The sequence below is a fragment of the Eschrichtius robustus genome, chromosome 13, assembly GCF_028021215.1.
Source record: "Eschrichtius robustus isolate mEscRob2 chromosome 13, mEscRob2.pri, whole genome shotgun sequence".
Taxonomy (NCBI): domain Eukaryota; kingdom Metazoa; phylum Chordata; class Mammalia; order Artiodactyla; family Eschrichtiidae; genus Eschrichtius; species Eschrichtius robustus.
The window spans coordinates 1,188,976-1,212,458 of record NC_090836.1 but is presented as its reverse complement, the minus strand read 5'-3'; the positions used below and the strand labels follow the sequence as shown (position 1 = coordinate 1,212,458).

The 23,483-nt window shown below is 52.7% G+C and overlaps 1 protein-coding gene across 1 annotated transcript in view; it reads left to right on the top strand.

The window, feature by feature from the left end:
- Positions 1–23,483, top strand: part of CACNA1C (calcium voltage-gated channel subunit alpha1 C) — a 447,611-nt gene that overhangs the window by 403,002 nt on the left and 21,126 nt on the right. Inside the window, 8 exon segments of the mRNA XM_068562083.1 lie at positions 4,600–4,632; positions 7,098–7,226; positions 8,431–8,496; positions 9,149–9,240; positions 18,845–19,010; positions 19,572–19,699; positions 20,340–20,436; positions 20,753–20,855. Coding sequence (XP_068418184.1) covers positions 4,600–4,632; positions 7,098–7,226; positions 8,431–8,496; positions 9,149–9,240; positions 18,845–19,010; positions 19,572–19,699; positions 20,340–20,436; positions 20,753–20,855 — 814 coding nt within the window.

Genomic DNA, 23,483 nt, shown 5'->3' with positions numbered 1-23,483 from the left:
CAACTGAGTGCCTATGACCACAAAGCTTCTCGTTTCTGGCTAGAATCTCCTTCCCCTTCTTGGTGGAATTTTCCTTTGGAGAGACAGATGCAAGCCCACGGGGGAGGGGGCTGCCTTTCCACCCTCCGCCCTCCCGTCTTCGGGGAGACCTTCACTTGCTCCCTGCCCTTTTCTGTCCTTGTCTCCGCCTCCCTCATAACCCCCATCTTCCTCTCCCCAGCTCTTCTCTTCCTCAAACCCAATTCCATTCCTCCATTCGTGCCAGACCGAAATGGAAATTGGGCTTAAGAATTGCTTTTGACCATCGGTATTTCCTTCATTTGCCCTCAAATCTGTGGCACCGACCCTCCGCTGTGTGTCTCCCAGTTGACACGTGCTTACTTAGACCTTGCGTCTCCCTCCCAAGAAAGCACTTCATTCAACCTTAGAGAGCTAGCAGTTTACAACAGATACTACTTTGACCTTAAAATTCCTTCCCTGCAGCCACCCCTGGCGGCTCTGACCATCAGCACCTCCCAATCCCTCCACGTCCACAGGGCCACACCTCAGTTCCCCGGGATGTGCGTTTCTCCCGGTTGGAGGAGGGGCTAGAAGGGTAATGAGGACCCCCACCCCTGAACCTAAGCCGGCTGGCTCCTGGCCGCGAAAGCGGCGTCAGATGTCTCTAGAAGCCCTTGACTCCCGTATCCCCAGCTCTCTGTGTGTACCAGCCTCATATATATCCTCCCACCCTAGGCTAACTGGGGTCTCGCCAACAAAGCCCCAACCCCCCAGACCCCCCCTACGACACCGTGACATGCTCACAGCTGAACTACCGTCTTGTCTCGCAGATCAAATCGAGATGAGATTAGAGACAGTTGAAGTAGAGAAGCAGAGCCGGTGGGGGTGGCGGGGGGGGATGGCAGGCGGAGGGGGGATGGCAGGCGGAGGGGGGATGCCAGCTGGACCCAGATCTTCAGGTGGTTTGGGATGGAATTGATATCAGATCCACTCCCTGAGTTCTGGACGGGAGTTTTTTGTTTTTTGTTTTTTAAAGCAAGGCTTCTGTAGGAGGGTAGCCAGTAAAAGATTCACACACACCCGTGCTGTTGCTTTCGACTCGGTTCAGAGGGATGTGGAATTTCAGTGACCAGATACATAACCGTTGTCTCAGTGGCAGCCTCTGGGATTGGGCCCTTGTCCGAGGGCCTGTTTGGACTCAGCCTTCCCTGCAGGGAGGCAGGTCATCTGCACCTTTCCAAGCCAGCCTGGCCAGGAGACGCAGCCACGGCGCACAGCTGCTCCAAAGTGCCCTCGAACCGCCGATCACAGAGAACGTCCTGGAAGATAATCAGGATATCGAAACCTACCACCTGGCCCTACCTCCCCGCTAACCCTCGCCTCCCAGCTATGCAAAGAAGGGGGGCCGAGAAAGAGGAGAAGGAGGGAGAGGAAGCAGTCCCTTTTTTATGTGGTCAAGAGCGATTTCCAACAACCTCTCCGTTCTCCGGAGAGACAATGGGATGTAAACTGGGAAACGCCCCACCGATTCTGGCGTCCGTCCGCCCCGGAGAACCCTCTTTGCAGCCTCTGGTGCCCCTCAGTCCCCTCGGCTCCCACGGGTGGTCTAGAGAGAGCACCCCAGTGAGGAGGAACAAGGAGGACATTCCGGAAGCAAAGGCTTCGTCCACTGAGGTGCTGCTTCTCATCTGGTCCTGAACTTGGGTGGGAAAGGCAGTTTTCCAGAGCCACCCCAGGTCTTTGCCGGTTGAACCATACAAGGTGACCCACATACATGTGCCCAGGTGAGGGCAGGGTCTGTCCCCGCTGCTGGCCCAGGGCCTCTCTGACAGTGTCCCACCCCTGCCCCACGCGGGGAGGAAGAATCTCATTTCATTCCTACCAACTGCAAGAGCAAATTAAGTTAATTGCCCTGATACCCTAACCCCTTGAAAATGACCAGTTCATTAGAAAACAAAGATCAGAATGGGCAGCTGAGGAACGGGCTGCACGCTCCCCGCTCGTGGACACGAGCTGGCGGCAGGCAGGGTGCAGGGCAGGTGACCCCCACTCCCCCGCACCGAAAAGGTAACTCAGGGTCACCGGGAGCGAGTCTGGGGAAGCACCCGAGGGGGGCGGCTCACGCTCTCCGGGCTCCCCATTAATCCTGCACTTAGAAGGTAGAAGTGAGGCTCGGTGGCCCCTCAGGACGTTCTGGGGGATCACAGCGATCGGCAGACACACTCGCCCGTCTCCGGGCCGCCCGGGCATCTGGGGGTGACCTTGGGCAGCAGTGCGTCCGCCAGCGGTTCTCTGTGGGCAGGGCTGTGCGACGGGCCCCTTCCTGCACGCTCCTGTAGGAATCGCTCTGGGTTGCCTTCTGGCTTTGTTACGACGCGTAGTTACTTTCCAGCCCGTGGGCCTCGTAAGCACAGCTCCTGACATGAGGACAGGCGCACGCGAGCGGCTGACAGGTGACCCTGCCCTGGCAAGTCAGAAGCAGCCTCTGAAGTGCAAGGCTCAAGGCTCAAGAAAAAACGAACCCGTGAGTCTCCACCTTCTCCCCAAGTGAGGCTCTTTGGACGCTGGGTTCCCAGAGGCCCGTCCTTCCTCTCTACACGGCCCTTCTTGTCTCCTGTCATAGGGATGGATCATGAGGGTTACTGGGGACTTCCCTGGCGGTCCAGTGGTTAGGACTCAGCACTTTCACTGCCGAGGGCCCAGGTTCGATCCCTGGTCGGGGAACTAAGATCCCACAAGCTGCGCAGCGCGGCCAAAAAAAAAAAAAAAAAGCTTTCCTGAATTACTACATAGTGTTAAAATAATACGATATGCTCAAGGTGATTAGAACAGACCTAAAGGTAAATCTTGGAGTAAAATACGACTTACATAGATGAGGTCTGAAATGGAAGCATAAAAGGCTAAAAACAAGAAAACGACAGTTAAGACATTTAAAAAGCCCAAATGAAGGATTCTGAATGTTTAAGCAGTAAAATAAGTAGTAGTAATTTTTTCACGGTTGGGGGTTAATTCGGTCGGGCCAGGTGACCCAGGCAGGTCCTCTAAAGCACCCCCATTCTGGTCCCATTCAGGATGGGGTTGACCCAGAAGACCTTCAATCAATCATCTGCCCAGGGCTCTTGGAAGTAATGGGCAGCTTTGGTGGTTTTCAGGGTGCATCCAAGAAGGGAGCAAGGCTAGAGCCTGCTGGGCGCTCGGCCTACAGCCCAGCACTAAGTGCCTGTGGCCTCACCTCCGTGCGGCCCTCACACCCCTCCGCCACTGAAGCCCGGGAAACATGGGGCTCCTGACAGGTTAACACTGGGGCGCAAGCCCCTACCAGCCTGGAGCTTCCTCCATGCGTGCGTGTGCGTGTGCGTGCGTGTGCGTGTCTGTCTCCGTGTTCTCTCTCAGCCTGCTGGCCGAATCCTAGACAACCCACCCCGTCCAGCCACGTGGGTGGACCTGGCAGCTGCAGGCCCTAGTGAAGCACAGGCAGATCTAGACCGTGTTCCGTAAACGACCAGAGAGGCGTCCTGTCCCTTCTCCTCCCTCCCCTCACCCCGTGTCTCCTCCAGTCCCCGAAAAGGACACCTCCCAACTTGCAATGGGAAAAAAAAGGAATTTGCTGAGAAATCTGTTACCAAAGAAGTATTTTTCAGTCTGCAAGCAAATGTCTGGTTGTGCACATTTCCGTCCTTCAGAAACCCCATTACATGTTCTCCTTGTTTGTACCTTGAAAACAGAAACACAGGAGCAACTCTCTGAAAGTGGAGGGTAAGAGTGAAGTCGTGACCTTCTAGAAGGAGTTGGCAGCTCAGGCGGCGGGGACCAGTCCAGGCTGTGCTCTGTGTGCGGGGCTAAAGGGCAGGGCACCTTCCCGGATGCAGCTCAGGGCTGCTGTGGGATGCTCCCCTGAGGCCAGGCCCCTAATGAGCCCAGAGTCAGACCCCTGAGAACAGCTTCTCGGGGGGTTAACAATGATGTCCTAAATTGTGTGCAGGGCTTTCAAATTTAATAAACAGATCCGCACTCGGTATCTCAGGCCGGTGTCCAAGGTCCACACCCGGGGATCAGGAGCCTAGCAGGCCTTTCCCCCTCCTGAGCCTCAGCTTGAGGGCTAGCCCCACCGCAGAGGGGGTAACTGAACCTCAGTCTTCCCCTGGACCTGGGGGGCCACTGCCCCTGGGCTCCTTTGCACAAATACACGTGGGCAAAGAGCAGCCTTGGGCACAGGCAAGGTCTCTCGCCTTCAGCTGGCAGTGCTGGGTAAGTGTGTGCAGTGCCAGCCCCTGGAGGCTACCTTAGGACACATGGCTGATTAAAAACAAACAAAACCTCCGTCCTCAAAATCCAGAACACCTCCGTGATAACAGGTGTGAATTAGTAGTTAACGTGTAGCCAGAGGTGGTTCCGGGCAGGAGAACACCCAGAGTCCTCGCTGGGTGGGAGTCCATTCTGGCGGCGCCCGGACCCTGCCAGGCCTGTGCCATGTACCCTCCACTTGGCCCTCTTGCCCTCTCCTGCCACTGCGTTGCTCCTGTGTTACCGAGACCTAGAATGCCGGGCGTCTTCGTCGGAGACTCATTACGGCCTATCTCTGTCTGCCTTTCTTTAAAGCCAGCTGAACATACCCAATGCTCTCCCTTTATGGTAAGACCGAGCCTCCAGACCACGCTCTCAGCTTCTGTGACCCCCTCTAACATACCCACTTCCCCCACCCGACCCCCAGCATCTTGGAACCCAGCCCCCGATGCATGTTGCCTGTGTCTGCCATGCGCCTTGCCTGCCTGGTCTGTGAGCTGTCGAGTGCTGTTGGTGCGACGTTTCCGTCCTTGAGCTTTCCTGTGGGTGGCAGCTCACCGTGACCTTGACTGTCTAATGAGCCACTGGGAGAGAATCGGACCCGAGGGCCATTTCCTGTTAAACGTCCTGAGGACTCTGCTGGCCGACGTCCCCACCCTGAATCTGACGTGGGGTTTGCACGGGGCACCCATGAGCGCCATGGCGAGGCCTCTGGGAGAGAGGAAGGAGAGGTGACATAGCCAGAGACGGGGAGGTCCTCCTAGTCACCAGGCCGCCCTCCAGCTCTGAGTCAAGGCCCCAGTAAGAGCTTAAGCTGGGTTCATTACCCAGAGAGTGGTTGGATTTCCTATCACCCCGACAGTGTTACCTGTGAGGGGCATTAAAACTAGGCCACGCCCGCTTCACTGCAGCAGACCGTCTGGTGGGAGCCGCTTCTGCTCTAGGAATCTTTGGCTAAAGTGAGAGAGAGGCCGACCGGTGTGACCTTGAAGTCTCCTTGGAACAGCTGTCTCCAAGAGGCTGCCGTCACAGGCTTCAAACGTGGGCCAAGCGTCAGTTTTTAGCAGGGCCGGTGAGTGGGTTGATTCCCCGAGCCCCAGAAGTCAGCAGACAGAGGCAAGATCGGTGGGGATGTTTCCTGACGAAGCCCACGACCATAGCCGGAAGGGCTGAGCCTGGACATGCTGCCCCTATGTCACCGGTCAGTAGAGCATAAGGCACCTGCAGCGTCGGGAGGGCTCTGAACCCAGGACGAACTCAGACTGGAGGCTTGAGTTTTGCTTTTTAACGAGTCAGATGCAGATGCCTCCGTGGCGCCAACCTCCCCGACTCTCGATGCCCAGCTGAGGTTCCGTGTAAGCTGGCGCTCTCTTCTTCTTTCTCCCTTCCCAAGCACAGTGGGGCTGATGGCTGAGTTCCAAAGCCCTGAGCCTCCTCTACCCCTTCCTCTGGGGGAACACCACCTCCTTTTAAGGAGAGAAAAGTAGAATTTCAAGTAGGTACACGGGTGACAGAAATGCAGAGATGAAGGGCATCAAAGACTTCAGAATGCAGACAGGTAGGGCCCGGGGTCCAGACGGCCTGCTGCCAGGGCCCTCCCAGCCCCTGTGGCACCCCAGCCACCAGCCCGCCCCAGGGGAGCAGCTCTGGTTCAGAAGGAGAAGAATAGATGCCCCCCGCCCCGGGAGGAGCAGGGTGTGCTGGCGCGTGTAAAACCTGCCCCCCTCGTGGGGCTCCTGTTCTGACCGGGGTGAGGGGAGAGGCCCCTGGAGCCCTGGCCACAGGGCTAGAACCAGGAGCCGCGAGGGCTCCAGCGCTGGTGGGATTTTCGTGGGCGTGGCCAGGCCGGATCTGACCTGGAGACGGTGAGAAATGAAGCCAGAGGAGTGGGCGTTGAGAATCGGGGCCCACGTGGGGCCCAGCAACCACCCAGAGATGCCTCCGGGCAGGGGGCCTGCAGCGGGAGCAGTAACAGGAAGCCCAGAGGTCCATTCTCTCCTGGTGCCCACGGGGCCGGGGCTGCACTCGCTCTGGGGAACCGGCCGGCTCCCGGGGCCACCACCCACCCCAGCCCTCTGGCCGGTGTGGGCAGGAGGAGGGCCGGGCGTCAGTGTGTGCTCATTGTCCTCGCGTCTGGAGGAGAGGGTGGCAGGGCTGCGTGTCCGGCCCCTGACCCCCGGCTGCCCCAGGCCCAGCAGCCCCGGCCCGCTCCAGGACGCCCCTGGGGAGCCCCCCACCCTGAGCAGGACCCCTCGGTCCTCTCACCGCAGGGAGACCCGTCCAGGGCTCACGCTCCACTGCCCGGGCCTCCACCCCTCCCAGGCCTGCGCAGCCGGCGGGCCCAGGGCAGAGGGGAGCGGAGGGGCAGCAGGGGCCGCGGCCCGGGCTCTGTCGCAGCGCCCACAGCCCAGGCCCACCCGCGGCCGTGGGGGGAGGTGGCACACAAGAGTGCTGAGGCTGGGCAGCCCCCGCCCCCCAGGCCCTCCAGAGCGCCGGTCCCTCTCGGGACACCGGACCCTCGGCTGAGCCAAGCAGGGGGGCGGCAGGAGCACCGGGGTGGCTCTCGGCCTAGATTTCAGAGCAGGTGGAATTTCTAGGGAATCGCCTGCTGCCCCTGCCCCCACCCCCACCCCCGCCCCCACCCCCACCCCGGGGGCTTAAGACCAGGGATGCTGGGGCAGAGGCTCGGGGCCTGGGCACGGCCGGGCGCCGCAGAGGCCTGGGGCTGGGCCTACCCGCGGGCGCCAGGAGAGTCGAGTGCAGCCGGCCCCCGCCGCCCGCCTGCGTGTTAACTGCTGTGTTAACGGCCCCAGAACGCGGAAGAGAACTCCCGCATCTCCATCACCTTCTTCCGCCTCTTCCGGGTCATGCGCCTGGTCAAGCTGCTGAGCCGTGGGGAGGGCATCCGGACGCTGCTGTGGACGTTCATCAAGTCCTTCCAGGTACCCCCCGGCCCCCCTCCCAGGCCCCACCTGGGGCGATGCACCCAGCGGAGGGGCGGCTGCAAGCGCTCTGCTTTTTTCTCTCCTGTGGATTTGCCCCGAGAATTGACGGCACAGAGGGGGTTTGGGGTGGAAGAGGTTTGAAAGCCGTGGGCAGAGGTGGCCCGATGACCCCTACGGCCGCTCCCAGTTCGGGTGTTGGCACCCTCGTCCCGGCAGTGGTTCAGCAGGGTCTGCTGTCCGCACCTGCTTAGGGACTTAGCCGGACTCCCCGGGACCCCGGTGTGCCCTGTGTGGACCCAGGGCTGCCAACTGCGGGGCCAGTTCTCTGCCCCCAGCACTCGTTTCCTTCTGTGAAAGCAGAATGACGGTGGCCCCGGCCTCAGCCGTGGGTGGCTGTACCGGCCCCACGTGCTCACCCACCCCCGACATTTCCTGGGCGCCACTGAAGGTGGAGCCCGAGCGCCCACCAGGCCGGACGGCCCGTAGTCCCGCGGTGCCCCCTAGTGGTGTGCGGGCTCCGTCCACCCCGTGAGCCGCGAGGCCTCCTCCCCGGGAGGAGGTGGGGAGCACACCGCGTGAGTAAAGCGCAGAGACCGGCCGCGGGCCAGGCACTGCCCAAGCATCTCGTGAGCCTTAAATCAGCCAGGCCCCAAAACCCCCTGAGGTCATTACTTTTCTTCCCATTTTTCAGATGAGGACACTGAGGCCCAGAGAGGTTAAGCCCAGCCCAGCTCCCACAGCCACAGTGGCGGAAGCGGGCTGGAGCCCAGGGTCTCGCTTTTGTCTAGTGCCCCTTCGTCCTGCCTTTCCTACACCTGGCGGAACAGCTTACAGCTGTGAGGGGGGGAGGGGCTGCTGGGTGTCCCCCACGGCCCTCCGGCTGCACGAGGACAGGTGGGTGGCGGGAGGGTGTTTTGCTCCTTCTAGATTGTTTGTACCAAGGGAGCATCATGCCAGGTCCCGAGCTCAGAGCCCACCTTTCTGGGCGGACCTCCCCAGGTCTCAGGTGCTTGACACCCAGGTGAGGGGAGGGGTCGGCACCAGGCTCAGGCTGCTCCCATTTAGTGCCCAGAACGTCTGCGGGGCTCCTGGAAGTGCCCCCCAAGCCAGGCAGCAGCTGGCGACTGAAGAGACGCCGCCCGGGGAGGGGTCCAGCCAGCGGTCCCCCGCCGACTTCACGGCATCTGTGTGCCCCTGCCAGGCCCTGCCCTACGTTGCCCTCCTGATTGTGATGCTGTTCTTCATCTACGCCGTGATCGGGATGCAGGTAGGACAGGCTCCCCGCTGTCTCCTCGGGCCCGGCCCCCAGCCCACATCCCCTGACACCCGCCCCTCCTTCTGAGGCTGGAAAGGTCACCGGAATTGGAACTTTCCCCCCACCCCCATGGTGTCCTGGGGGTGCACAGCTCTGAGACCCACTCTCCCCGTTGCCCCTGGCCCAGGTTCCACTCTCTATAGGGAGAAACTCCCCCAAGTTATGTGAAGGGCCTATTTGTTAATTATTCCTCAGTAAAGTATGTTTTAAAGAGGAAAGAAAAATAGTCTCAAGAACCTGCAGCCAAAAAAAAGAAAAAAGATAGAGGAAGGCCAGTGAGCCTTGTCCCTGCACAGACGCAGGGTCGAGGTCTCAGCCTCTGCCCGCTCTCAGGCCCCCTCCCGCGGGGCCCAGGGCCCCTCCCGCGGGCCGAGGGCACTTTTCTTGGATGCTTGTCCGGAGTGGGGGGCTGGGATCAGGGGCTGGACAGGGCAGCAGGTACCTGCCCCCGCGAGGCCTTCCAGGTCGCAGAGGGGACTCTGTTCAGCTTATGGGCCAGCCCGTCCAGGGTCAGCTGTGACCCCTGAAGAGACCATTGAACGATGGGTGGGAACCAGGACCCCTCTGTCCACAGCTCACGGACCCCATCCTCTCCCCCTGCCAGGTGTTCGGGAAAATCGCCCTGAATGACACGACGGAGATCAACAGGAACAACAACTTCCAGACCTTCCCCCAGGCCGTGCTGCTCCTCTTCAGGTGAGTGTGCAGACAGGTGCGGACAGGTGCACACGGGGACACCTGCTCGGTGCGGCCCTGGCCTGGGTGCGCGACGAGAACTGGGGCTGGGGGGGCTGGGAAGCCCCCTGACCGGGAAGCCTTCCTTTCACTGTCGTTTATAATGACTGGACACGGCCCCTGCCGCTGACTCTGGAAGCCAGTAGGGGATCAGAAGCCAACTCCAAGAGCACCCTGGTTCGAAGCTGAGCCAGGCCTGCAGCGCACTCGCTATGTGACCTTGAGTGACCTTGAGCAAGACAGCAGATGACTCCGAGCCTCAGTTTCCTCCTAAGACCAGCCCAGCTGCCGGAGTTGGTGCCACTGTCTGTGTCAGTGGTTCCGTCCACGGCACTTAGTTCCCCCCTTGGCTGAGCCGGCGCCAGCCTTCACCCTCTGGGGAGGCCGCGGCCACAGGTACAGCTGGGGGAGGGGTGTGTCCCGCCCGACCCCGAGGGAAGGAGTCCGTGCGGCAGCCCCACGTCCTTCCTCCTCTGGATCCCAGTGACCCCCTGGGCTGCCCCTTCCCTGGCTCTTCTCACTATCCTGCTCATCACAGCCTGGGCTCTGGGACCCCTCATCTGGTCCAGGGCTGGTGGTGATGAGAACTGTTTACTCAGTCCCTGGGCCAGATGATGCCTAGAGTCCATTCCAGCACCTGTACTCTCCATGCTAAGGTGCTGGGAGAGGCATTGAGCCCTTACCGTCCCCTGGGGTTCTTTCCGAAGATCCAGGGATCCTCCCCATCAAATAACCCCACCTTCACCATGCTCTGTGGAATCCTTTCCCCACATCCAAGCCCGCAAATCATTATTGCTCAAAATGTGTTCAGTCAGAATGGCAGTCCCCTTAAATATCAGTCCGACATCACCCTCCCTCAGATGGTAGCCGTGAGAACACGGGGCCATCATCAACCACAGCCTCACAGCAACATTTACGCCTGAGCCGCATTTAAATACGGGATTTGGACACATGTGAGCCGGGGCACATGGGTCTCCCCTCTCCTTTCCTAAAGTCCTTGGCGACAGGAGATAGTTTGTAAAAGAACAAGGAAGGATAAAAGCCAAGAAAGAGTGCCATTTTGAGCCAGCAGTGCTGAGGAAGTCTTCAACGGAGGCAAGCAGATGGGATTCAATGGACAAAGGACCAGGTTCGGAGGAAAACACATCCCACAGCCGGTGAACCTGTGAAGGAGCGAGAGCGGCCAGGGCCTCCCCAAGCTCAGGGTCCACAGGGGCCAGGCACCGGGACAGCTGGGGCCACAACCACACTGCCTCCTTGGGGAGCCGCGTTTGGAGAGCGTTTGCTGATGCCCACAAGCTGAAAGCAGAGGCCTGCCGCCACGGCCTGGGCTTTGGGGTCTAAGAAGTAGAGCAGGGCCCCAAGGGAACCCACCCTTTCAGAGAAGCTACCTGTCCACCCCACCTGGCAGCACGTCTCGTCTTGTCTCCCATGGTCCCCAGAGATGCTCCTGCAACGAGAACTTGATCCACGGAGTTGTGTACCGGGCCCTCGATCACAAAGAGCGGTAACAGTCACCCCAAAGTACCGGGGGCAAACCAGTGTCAAAAAAGAAGTCACCACACTCACCTAACAGATGAATGAACACATCGGGAGGAAGAGAATAGGGAGAGGAAAAATATTTGAAAATAAGCACAATTTGTGTCTTTAGAGAGATTATAGAACCTGGCACATCTGTCAAATTAGAAAGGAGTGGGAGGAGGAGGAGAAGTCATTATTAATGAGAACAAATTAATGAGAGAATTAATTAAATTTAATTAAAGAGAGAACTCAGAAAATATACAATTGTTAAAATATTTATTTGTTTATTTGTTTATTTTGGGCTGCACTGGGTCTTCACTGCTGCGCGCGGGCTTCCTCTAGCTGCGGCGAGCGGGGGCTACTCTTCGTTGTGGTGCACGGGGTCTAGGCGCACAGGCTTCAGTAGTTGTGGCGCACGGGCTTAGCCGCTCCGTGGCATGTGGGATCTTCCCGGACCGGGGCTCGAACCCGTGTCCCCTGCATTGGCAGGCGGATTCTTAACCACTGTGCCACCAGGGAAGTCCCAGTTGTTGGAATATTTTTTAAATGGACATAGCTTAAGAAGGAATTAATGATCTGAAAGACCAAGCCAGGAATTGTCTCGGTGTACAGCCAGAAGGACAAAGAGATCGATGTAAAAGTTAACACATGGAGGATAGAGCCAGAAAATCCCATCTTTATGATACAAATTGAGACAAAAAAAGAACTGAAGGAATGGAGAGAAGGAAATACAGGAATGAGCAAAGAAAATTTCAAATGAAGATACATGCCTTCAGATTGAAAGGCCTAGTAAGTGCAGAACAGGTTAATCCAAAAGACCCGTAGCTAGACGCATGATGAAGTTTCAGAAAACCAAGAGGAAAGAAAATATCCTAAAAGTTTCCAAAGAGGAAAAGTCAATTACTTTCAACAGTATCAATTGTCATTAGAATCCTCATCATCATCTACTGTATAACAGAAGACAAATGAGTAATATATTTAGGATTAGGAGGGAAATGTATTACTGAACCTAGACTCCTATAATGCAACCTAATCAGCACTCAAGTAACAAAGCAAAATAAAGGTGTCTCCAGAAGTGTAAGAACCCAGGAAGTTTACCACATAAACCTTCTCTGAAACGATTACACAAGGATGTATTTCCACACAGTGAGAGATTAATCTAAGAAGTCGAGTGGGCAGAGAAATGCTACGAGTAAAGAACCACTGAAGTTCATAGTTCTGAGCCGTCAGCAAAGAAATTATAAAGCTCATGTTAATTCTAGATAATTGTTGAGGGAAAATATCTAAAACCTTGAATGCAATTTGGAAGTGAAATCCCATAGTATCTCAACAAGGCAGGGATGATGAGAAACATGAAAGTGTGTGAAGATTCTTCTCCTGTTTGGGGAGAAGAAATAGATACTGTTCAGCTCTATGCATGGGGAGGGGGACGTGCGTATAAACAGATGTTAAATATTTAAAAGTCAACCGTTAGAAAAACAGAAATGGGATAGTACATTCTAGACCACTAGAAGAAAAAAAGAAAAGAAAACCTTAGCAATTCAGCAAAAGGAAGGAAAGACGAAAGAAGGCAGGAAAGAAAGAAAATTAAAAGATAAAGTGACAGGAAAGAAAACAAAGATATTAATAATCACTAAAAATTAAAATCTTCTATTAAAAGATACTCTAATCTTGGCTTTAAGAAATCTAGCCATAGCCTGTTTATAATAGACGGAGTAAAATAAAATGACCTAAAGAGGACAAAAATAAAGAAACAGAAAAAGAATACCAGACAACGCTTACCTAAGAAGTAGGTATAGTAATAGCAACATCAGAAGAAATAAAATTCCAGGTGAAAGTCATTAAACAGGACAAAGCAGGATATTTGACACTGATAAAAGATATAATCCATCGAGAATATATAACAATCATTAAAGCACATAAGCCTAACAGTATAGTTTGGAAATATGTCAGTCAGACACGGATAGAACAATAAGGAGAAAATTCACACACACACACTCACACAAAGTGGGAGACTTTGATACAGTGTGTAGAAAATGACAGATCATACCTGTGTACATATAACTGAATCACTCTGCTGTACACCTGAAACTAACACAACATTGTTAATCAGCTATACCCCAATATAAAATAAAAAGTTTAAAAAAAATCTAAACTAGAGGAAACTACCAAAAAAAGAAAAAGAAAAAGAAAATGACAGATTAGAGAGAATAAAATAGAAGAAAGGGCAAAGAACATCTAAATAACACAATTAACAAACCTCATCTAATAAGTTTATACTCAATAAATGGCAAAAAACAAAGTTCTTTTTAAGCCCCAGAAACATTCATAAAAATTAGGCAAGATTTAAGTCACAAAGAAGAATTCAATAAGTTCTAAAACTTCTCTGACTTCAATACATAAAAAATTAGGAATTAACCATAAAACCAGTAGTCCCTCCAAAATCTGTTCACTTAAATGTTTAGAGCCACTCTTCTAAATAACTCACAGCTGAGGCTACAAACTACTCAGAAATGAGAATGTGAACACACTATATCTTCCTTTTTTTTTTTTTTTTAATGAGACTGCCTCGCCTAAGCCTGAGATTGTTTGGTTTATTTATTTATTTTTTTAAGATTTACTTATTATTTTTATTTATTTATTTATTTATTTATTTATTTATTTATTTATTTATTTTTGGCTGCTTTGAGTCTTATCTGCAGCATGCGGGATCTTTCGTTGTGGCACACGGGCTTCTCTCTAGTTGTGGCGTGCAGGTTTCTCTTCTCCATTTGTAGCGTGCAGGCTCCTGGGTGCGTGGGCTCTGTAGTTGTGACGCGGGTTCCAGAGCATGTGGGCTCTGTAGTTTGTGGCACGTGGGCTCTAGTTGAGGCGTGCGAGCTCAGTAGTCGTGGCGCACGGGCTTAGCTGCCCTGCAGCATGTGGGGTCTTAGTTCCCTGACCAGGGATCGAACCCATGTGCCCTGCATTGCAAGGCGGATTTTTTTACCACTGGACCACCAGGGAAGTCCCGCGCTATATCTTAAGTTTATGAGATGCACCAGTAAGCCAAAGGACAATTCAGAGGCAAAATTAACTTTTTTTTTTAAATTTACAGTAAGTAAATGAATAAATGGAAAAAGAATAGGAAAATAACCCCAAAGTGTGAAGGAATGCATTTATTAAAATAAAAGCGGAAATTAATAAAATATAAAACAAAAACATTCATCAATAAACCCTAAAACTGATTCTTTGAAAAGACCAATAAATAGACAAACTTTCATCAAATTCAATTTTTTTAAAAAGGCGCAACAGCAGGAATAAGAAAAGCAACATAATTATAGCTGTGGAGTGATTTTTAGAATGATGAGAATATTATGAACAAATGAATGCCAATATATTTGAGTATCTAGATGAACTAGATGCTTTTGTGTAGGAAAAGAGAAATCACAAAAATTGTCTTGAGAAGAATATTTTTTTAATTAACCACAACAGAAATTGAAAAGGTAGTCAAAATTTTAGTCCTCTAAAAGGCTAGATCCAATATATTTATGTTTGCTATTTGCCAAAATAGCAAAGAATAAATCATTCCTATGTTACATAAACTTTCCAGGAGTAAAAATGGGTAGGAAACCTCTTTCTGTAAGACTAACATGCGGCTGATACCAATAAGAAAGGGAAGAAAGTAAGAAATATAGATATAAAAATGTGTAGACACAACTATCTTTGTTTACAAACAACAGGCTAATCCAACTAGAAAACCCAAGCAAAGCAACTCAAAAGCCTTTATAACAATTAAAAGGATCAGGAAGGTGACAATTAACAAAGGAAAACAATCACTTTCATGTACTGATAATGTACTAGTCTGGGCAGCCTACTGTAACACCATAAATGGAGTGGCTCAAACAGCAGACGTTTCTTTCTCACATTTCTGGAGGCTGGAAGTCCAAGATCAAGGTTTCATGATTCTGTTCCTGGTGGGAGCCTCTTCCTGGCCTGCGGACGGTGGCCTTATCGCCGTGTCCCCGCTTGGTGGAGAGAGAGGAGAGCGCCAGCCTCCCTTCCTGTTCTTATAAAGATGCTAATCTCATCACGAGGCCCCAGCCCCATGACCTGATCTAAACTTAAGTGCCTGCCAATGCTGTCACGTTGAGGTTTGGGGCCGCAACATACAAATTCTGAGGGGACTCATACATTCAGTCCGTAACAGGTAATAGCTGATCCATAAATATAATAAATGAGCTCATAAGCTGTCACTTTTTCAACATGATAACTGCAAGTTTTATCCAATGCAGTAAGACGAGAAAAATAAACCAAAGGGTAAGAATTGGAGAAGAGGGGGCTTCCCTGGTGGCGCAGTGGTTGAGAATCTGCCTGCTAATGCAGGGGACACGGGTTCGCGCCCTGGTCTGGAAAGATCCCACATGCCACGGAGCAACTAGGCCTGTGAGCCACAACTACTGAGCCTGCGCGTCTGGAGCCTGTGCTCCGCAACAAGAGAGGCCACGATAGTGAGAGGCCCGCGCACCGCGATGAAGAGTAGCCCCCGCTTGCCACAACTGCAGGAAGCCCTAGCACAGAAACGAAGACCCAACATAGCAATCAATCAATAAATCTTTAAAAAAAAAAAAAAAACAAAGAAAAGTAGTAGGTTTCTCTTTAAAAAAAAAAAAAAAAAGAATTGGAGAAGAGGAAAAAATTAAATGCCAAAAAAATTGATTGCCAAACTCAACAACAAGAAAATAAACAGTCCAATTTAAAAATGGGCAGAGGACTTGACATTCCTCAAAAAAAGATATGTGAATGGCCAATGAACATAGGAAAAGATGTTCAACATCACTAATCATCAGGGAAATACAAACCAAAACCACAATGGGATTACCACCCCATACCCATCAGGATGGCTGCTATCAGAAAAACAAGTGCTGATGAGAATGTGGAGAAATTGGAACCTTTGTGCATTACGTGTAAGAATGTAAAACGGAAACAGCCACTGTTGAAAACTGTACAACGGTTCCTCAAAATATTAAAAATAGATTAAAAACACCATACGATCCAGCAATTCCACTTGTGCGTATACACCTAGAAGAATTGAAAGCAGGGTCTCAAAGAAATATTTGTGCACTTCTGTTCATGGCAGCATTATTCACAATAGCTAGAGCATGGAATCAACCGTAGGTCCATCAAGAGAAGAATGGAAAAGGAAAACGTGGTTATACCACAGTGGAACATTATTCAGCCTTAAAAAGGAAGGAAATTCTGACACCTCCTTCAACGTGGATGAAACTTGAGGCCATTATGCTCAGTGAAAAAAGTCATAGAAGGACAAGTTTTCTGTATGGTTCCACTCACGTGAGGTACTTAGTCAAAATCATAGACACAAGGTATAATGGTGGGTGCCAGGTGCAGGGGGAAGGGGAGGAGAGTTACTGTTTAAGAGGCATAGATTTTCAGTTTTACGAGATGAAAAGAGTTCTGGAGATGGATGGTGGTGCTGGTAGGACAGCACTGGGGGTGTGTTTAATGCCACCGAACTGTACACTAAAAATGCTTAAGACGGTCAATTTCATGTTGTGTGTATTTTACCACAATTTTAGAAAGAAAATATGTAAATAAAACATCTTTTAGAAACTCGATTACTATGTGACTATACAAGAGAGACCACAGAATAATAAGAGAGTTCAGCAGATCTTCTATATGTAAAGTCAATAGTATTCTCTCCGCATCTGTTGCAAACAGAAAATATAACTTTGTAAAGGTATCATTTATAGTAGCAACATTTTATTTGTTTATTTTAAGTAAACTACCTAGAAAAAAATCTAATGGAAGATATATATATAGGGAAATTATAAACTTTCATCAAAAGACATTTTAAAAAGCCTAAATAGATGGAGAGATGGATCGGGTTCATGGTTAGGAGACTTAATAGCAAAAAGATGTCAAATTCCTCTAGTTAATCTATATGTTGATGCAGTTCCAGTAAGAGTCTCAGTGGGATTATTCATAGAACTTAACAAGCTGATTCTAATGTGTCTGTGGAATCGAAAAGGAAAAGGAAAGGGAAAAGCCAAGACAGCGCTGCAGGACAGCAGGCTGGAAGCACTGACTCTCTGTGTGAGATCAAGACTTGCTGTAAACCTGGAGTGATTAAGACAGCGTGGTACATTGAAGTCAAGACAGATGAATAAACCTATAGAACAAAACGAAGAGGCTGGCACAAGACTCATACACGTATGGAAATGCGCTTTATGTCAGAAGAGCTATTTCACATACGTAGGTAAAGGTGGACTATTCAATAAATTGTATTAAGAAAATTGGTTATCTAGACGGAAAAAGATAAAGCATATTTCTACCTCACATGGAGCCCCCATATAAATTCCATATTAATGGGTTGTTATGAAATTATTATGAAAAACAAAACTTGGGCCTTTTAGAACATACTGGAGAACATTTTTATGACCTAGAATAGGGAAGGATTTTCTTAGACAAGTTGCGAAAAGCACAAAACAGAAGAGAAATTATGATTTGACCACGTTGAAATGTAAAACTTGGATTCATCACAATACACCATCAATAAAGCTGGAAACGAGCCACAGACTGGAAGACACTGCTTGCAATGTGTACAACTGACAGAGGATTAATATAAAGAAAGTATAAAGACCCTACAAATGAACAAGAAGACAAATAGCCCATGAGACAGACGGGCAAAAACATGAACCTGAGATTCAGCAGATGAAATAAAATTTCTCACCTTATTCGTCATTTTAAAACCAAATTAAAACAACGGTGTGTTATCATTTTACACCCATCATATGAGCAACCTTTTTTAAAATTTATTTATTTATTTTTGGCTGCGTTGGGTCTTTGTTGCTGTGCGCGGGCTTTCTCTAGTTGTGGCGAGCGGGGGCTACTCTTCGTTGTGGTGCACAGGCTTCTCGTTGCGGTGGCTTCTCTTGTTGCGGAGCACGGGCTCTAGCCGCACGGGCTTCAGTAGTTGGCAGCACGCGGGCCCAGTAGTTGTGGTGCACGGACTTAGTTGCTCCTTGGCACGTGGGATGTTCCCAGATCAGGGCTCTAACCCTTGTCCCCTGTATTGGCAGGCGGATTCTTAACCACTGCGCCACCAGGGAAGTCCGAGCAACATTTTTTAAAATTCACTAATACCAAGAGTTGACAAGTCTAAATTCAGAATAGAAAAGTGGTTGTGGGGGGGGGGGGGCGGGCATGGGATGGGAAGGGGCTGGTAAAAGGGCACAAACTGTCAGCCATAAGGTGGATGAGGTCCGAGATCTAACCTATAACGTGGTGACCATAGTTGATGACACTGATCGTATCACTGAAACTTGCTAAGACAGTAGAACTTAAATGTTCTCGCCAAAAAAAGAAAAGAAAAAATTTTTTAAATCTGTGAGGGGACGGATGTGTTAATTAGGTGGGAATACTCCTTTCACAACGTGCACGTCAATCAAATCATCATGATCTACGCTCTAGCTTGCAGTTTTATTTGTCTATTCTGCCTCAGTAAAGCTGAGGAAAGAGCTGCCAAGTCTGTAGGGCAGTGATGCCAGGAGCGCCAATTGGGCAGACCCTTGGAGAACAAGGAGCGTCCGGTACGGTGAGGACACACCTGCCGTCCACTGGCAACTCCACCCCGAAGCAGGCTTCTGACTGCCCTGTGTGGTGACTGCAGGCTCCTTCGTGACAGCAAGACAGCAAAGAAAGGAAAAGCCTTAACAGGGCGGTGGGGTTTTTTAATGGTATACTCATAGAGGATCTGCTGCAAAGGATGAATGAACCAGAGCTAAAATGTATCCAAATGGCTAAATCTCAAAACTTAACATGGATTGCAAAAGGAGGGACTTTGCAGAAAAGGTACAGTTTGTTATCGCTCACAGGAAATTTTCAGACATTCAAAACAATGCTGTACGTTTTCCTATGTGGTGGATGTATCAGCGCCGGGGGGGGGGGCTGGCAAAGCCCAGACTCAGTTTAGCGGTTCCCCCCGCCCCCCGGGGAGGAGAGGGAGGGGCCTTGTGAGCCGCTCTGGGGCGTGGTCTCTCACCAGGTGCGCCACCGGGGAGGCGTGGCAGGACATCATGCTGGCCTGCATGCCAGGCAAGAAGTGCGCCCCCGAGTCGGAACCGGGCAGCAGCGCCGAGGGGGAGACGCCCTGCGGCAGCAGCTTTGCTGTCTTCTACTTCATCAGCTTCTACATGCTCTGCGCCTTTCTGGTGAGCCGGGCGGGACCCACGGCCTTGGGTGACAAACGTGCAGTCCAGGGCCAGCCGCGCCCTGCGTCTCTGCAGCTCACGCTCGGGGGTGCCCCGTCGGGGAGGCCGGCCTGGAGGGCTGCGTGCCTGGGGTGGTCCAGCCGCACTGGAGGGCGGGGGTGAAGCTGGACCGGAGTGAGCTCAGCCAGCATCCTTCTCGTCCGTTCTCAGCTCTTGTCGTGGTGGCGTCGTCCCCGAGGACAGGAGGCCACTTGAACATTTCTGGCGCTTTGATGAGGAGCAAGGGAAGGGTGGTGGACAGTCACCCCCATCCCTGGCAGCCCCGCCTGGCAGCTGGGTGTGAGGGAAGCTGCCAGCCCACGGGTGGGCTTCACCTGCACAAGCCCAAGGGGAGCTGGGTCAGGTCCTCATCCAAGAGAGCCACGTTCCGGGGGCCGGTGTTTTCAGTGGTGCCACGTGGGCGGTCTTCAGAAACACTGGCTTCTGCCGTGCGTGGCCTGCTAACCATGTGTCCTGGAAGGGCCTCCGAGGGCATCTCCCCGCGCTCTCTGTTCTCCGCAGATCATCAACCTCTTCGTAGCCGTCATCATGGACAACTTTGACTACCTGACAAGGGACTGGTCCATCCTGGGTCCCCACCATCTGGACGAATTTAAGAGAATCTGGGCGGAGTATGATCCTGAAGCCAAGTAAGTCCCCAGAGGGAAGGCCAGTGCCCAGAGCCGCAAGGGGATCGCGTGAGCACACCCGTGGAAGGGGGGCAGGACGGGTTAGCGGCGGGTGGGTCCACAGCAAGCACTGAACTGCGCAGGACACGGGGGTCAAGGGTCAGGGCCAGCAACAGGAGGCCTGTGGCTGAGTCCAGAGCGGGCCTGCTGTTTTCAGCTGAACAGGACAGGAGGGCCTAGCGTTGGAACAACTCGGGTGGGTGCTCGAGTCAGGATGTCCGGGGCCAGGCGGATCCTGCCTGCCTTTCTGCCATAGGTCCATCAATCCAGCCGCCACGTCTGGTTGACACTCTGGAAGTACCTTTTGGTCAGACGGTTGGCTCCTTGAAGCAGGAGTCCTGTTGAGACTTTCCTTGCCTGCTAAACTCCCTTCCGCCCTGAACATAGCGCTGATGGAAAGTTGCTCCTTAAGGACCCGAACACGTATATACTGGTTTGGGAGTTTTGCTGCGCGGTTCCGCGACTTGGCACCAGTTTCACCACTCGGGTCCAGCCGTGGAGAGTTCCTTCTGCAGGGGGATCCCCCGCCCTGGCTGCCGGAGTCCCGGGCTACTGGCCGAGACCGCCGCACTGCCCTTGCCCCCGCTCCTGCCTCTTCTAGGGGTCGCATCAAACACCTGGATGTGGTGACTCTGCTCCGGAGGATTCAGCCCCCCCTGGGCTTTGGGAAGCTGTGCCCTCACCGCGTGGCTTGCAAAGTAAGAGATGAGCTGGGCTCGTGGGAGACACGATACGGGAGGGAAGATGCCTCTTGTCACCTTGGTCAGGACGTCAAGCCTCTACGGGGCTGAGGACGGTAGCTTATGAGCCTGAACAAAGGAGCCAGAGCCAGAATAGGCGCTAGGGGTCCTTCCCGCAGTGCGTTCTCAGACTCTGAAGGAAACACAGGGCGACACACGCACGCGCATTTCACGGCCCCCCAACCCCACTTCAGCAGCCTCCTGCCTCGGGGGTTCTGCGGGGGGGTCCTCTGGGAACCGGCTGCTGTGATGACCAGCTCCGCCCCTTCCCCAGCGCCTGGTCTCCATGAACATGCCCCTGAACAGCGACGGGACAGTCATGTTCAACGCCACCCTGTTTGCCCTGGTCCGGACGGCCCTGAGGATCAAAACGGAAGGTAAGGTCATCCGGGGGCCCTGGGAGAGCCACCGGGAGACCTGGTGGACCAGCCGGAGCCCAGCTCGGCTCCTGCGGCGTGTCAGAGCCTCAGCCCCGCAGTAACTGCCACCTCTGGGCATATTAGCAGTAAAACTGTCACCTCTGGGGATACTAGCGGTACCGGGTCTGCTCGTGTGCCCTTTGCTCCTTGAATGGCCTCCTTGCCCGTAGTTCTTAGAGCTCATCCCGGGTGACACCTCGAAGTCCTCGGGTGTAGTTCAGAGAGCAGGAGGGCAGTGTTACCGGAAGCGGGGCTGAGCCCCATCACAGTGGGGTTCCACTGGCTGCGAGTGGGTCTCAAGCGTTCAACTCTCCTTGCAAGCTAAACTCCTGTGTCGGTCGGGAAGGGGTCAGAGCGGACGTGGTGACGGGCTGAGGTCAGCCCTCGCCCGCCTGCATGCACGTGCTCAGCCAGCGGGCAGGTGGGGGTCAGAGCCTCTGTGCTCCCTCAGGGCCCCGTGCTCCTCATACGGGGCTCCCTCACTGGGCGGGGGGGCGTGCTCCCCCGTGTTGCCTGGCGGGAGGGGCCGTCTTCCAGGTTGTACGACAGGGACCTGCGGCCAGCAGCTTGGCTTCGATGACCCGCTGTCCTTACGGCTGAATGAACCGCTCTGCAAAGGCTACAGGCGCACCTGATGAGATGCAGCCGCTTCCCAAAAGCTCCCAGCCTCCTCCTGCGATTCGCGGGGTTGGAGCCTGTTTGAGACGCTGAGTCCCAGCCCCAGCCCCAGCCCCGAACTCAGAACGTGCATCCTGCACCAGCCGCGGGGGATGCACGTGAGCAGAGTCTGAAACCCACCGGCACGGTAATTAGAGAAAGCCCAGGTGGGACTGGCAGTGTCGCCTTTCCCTTCTGACGTTTGGATCTCAGAGCCTCAGGAGGCTGGAGCGCTGGGCAGGGCAACAGGGGACTGGACCCTCATGCTGTGTGACGGTCAGCGAGTCTCTCTTTGCCTCAGTTTCTTCATTTGTAAAACGAGAAAGGTGGGGACGTGTGGAATTCAGTTCAGTGGACAAGCCAGGAGGTGCCTTCTCTCAGCTAAATCCTTTCAGAAAATAACAGAAACATCCTAGCTGAAGGAGAAGAACAGGGCCAGCAAGATGCATGTCAAAATAACGAGGCAATCTTACAAAAAACTGTAAAAGCTCAAGTTCTGCTGCTGAACTAAAAAGAAACTAAGGCTGAAGAATATGCTCTCGGTAGCCAAGGCCATAACTCAACCTGAATCAGGTGTAAACAGACCTATTTCTGCCGACAGAAGGATGGAACACACGTTTTGTGTACGCGTGTGTGTGACTAGGGGGAAACCTGGAAGGAAGTTTGCTAACACGTCGGCCTTGGTTGTCGTGAGCGGTGGAATCAGCCGTGACTTCTCTTCACTTCCTTTACCTTCTTCCTTTACTTCTGTTACTTTCCGAATTTTCCACAGCGACTATGATTACAGTTCCATCCAGGAGGGAAGGTTTTCTTTTTCAAGGAGGGAAGATAGAAAGACTCCTGGAAGGAACGTGTTGTGGTCCTTAAGTTTTGATGTAAAGTGAGGATACGAATTTTCATCCCGTGGAGGAACGAGAAACACTGACCTTGGAGCCAGGACTCAGCACCGTCAAGATGCTCGTCAGAGCAAACCAAGTCCCAGACAAAGAACCTTCAACCTTAGAGCCGGACACGCCCAGCCCATCCTGAGGAAACACTCTCCCGAGACCAGGGGAGAAGCCGGCCACGCGGGGACCAGTCAAGCCAAGAATTAAAGGAAACTTCAGACACACAGACATTTGTCTGCTGAGCCGCACGACCTCTGTAGCTCAGAATTCTGCATTGTTCACGTTAAATTCTGCTAGATGGGTAGATCTCACGTTCGGTGTTCTTACCACCGTAAAATACAATTTAAAAATGAAAAAAGGGGGCTTCCCTGGTGGCGCAGTGGTTGAGAATCCGCCTGCCAATGCAGGGGACACGGGTTCGAGCCCTGGTCCGGGAAGATCCCACATGCCGCGGAGCAACTAAGCCCGTGCGCCACAGCTACTGAGCTTGTGCTCTAGAGCCCGCGAGCCACAACTACTGAAGCCCGCGAGCCACAACTACTGAAGCCCACGTGCCTAGAGCCCGTGCTCTGCAACAAGAGAGGCCACCACCATGAGAAGCCCGCGCACCACAACGAAGAGTAGCCCCCGCTCGCCGCAACAAGAGAAAGCCCACGCGCAGCAACGAAGACCCAACAACAAAGACCCAACGCAGCCAAAAATAAAATACTAAATAAAATAAATAAGTTTATTAAAAAAAAAAAAAATGAAAAAAGGGCAACTTCCCTGACGGTCCAGTGGTTTAGACTCCGCGCTTCCACTGCAGGAGGCACAGGTTCGATCCCCGGTCGGGGAACTAAGATCCCGCATGCCACGCAGCGCGGCCAAAGAAAAAAGAAAAGACAAAAAGGAATAGTTCCCAAAGGGCCCACAACGCCAACTCGGGGCAAACCTTCATCAGAGACAAGCACCCTCCCCGCCTGCAACGAACGTGTTAAACTCCTAAGTCCGGGAGACAAAGGTGAGTTCTTAGAAGCAACTACAAAGAAACTGGAGAAAGCAT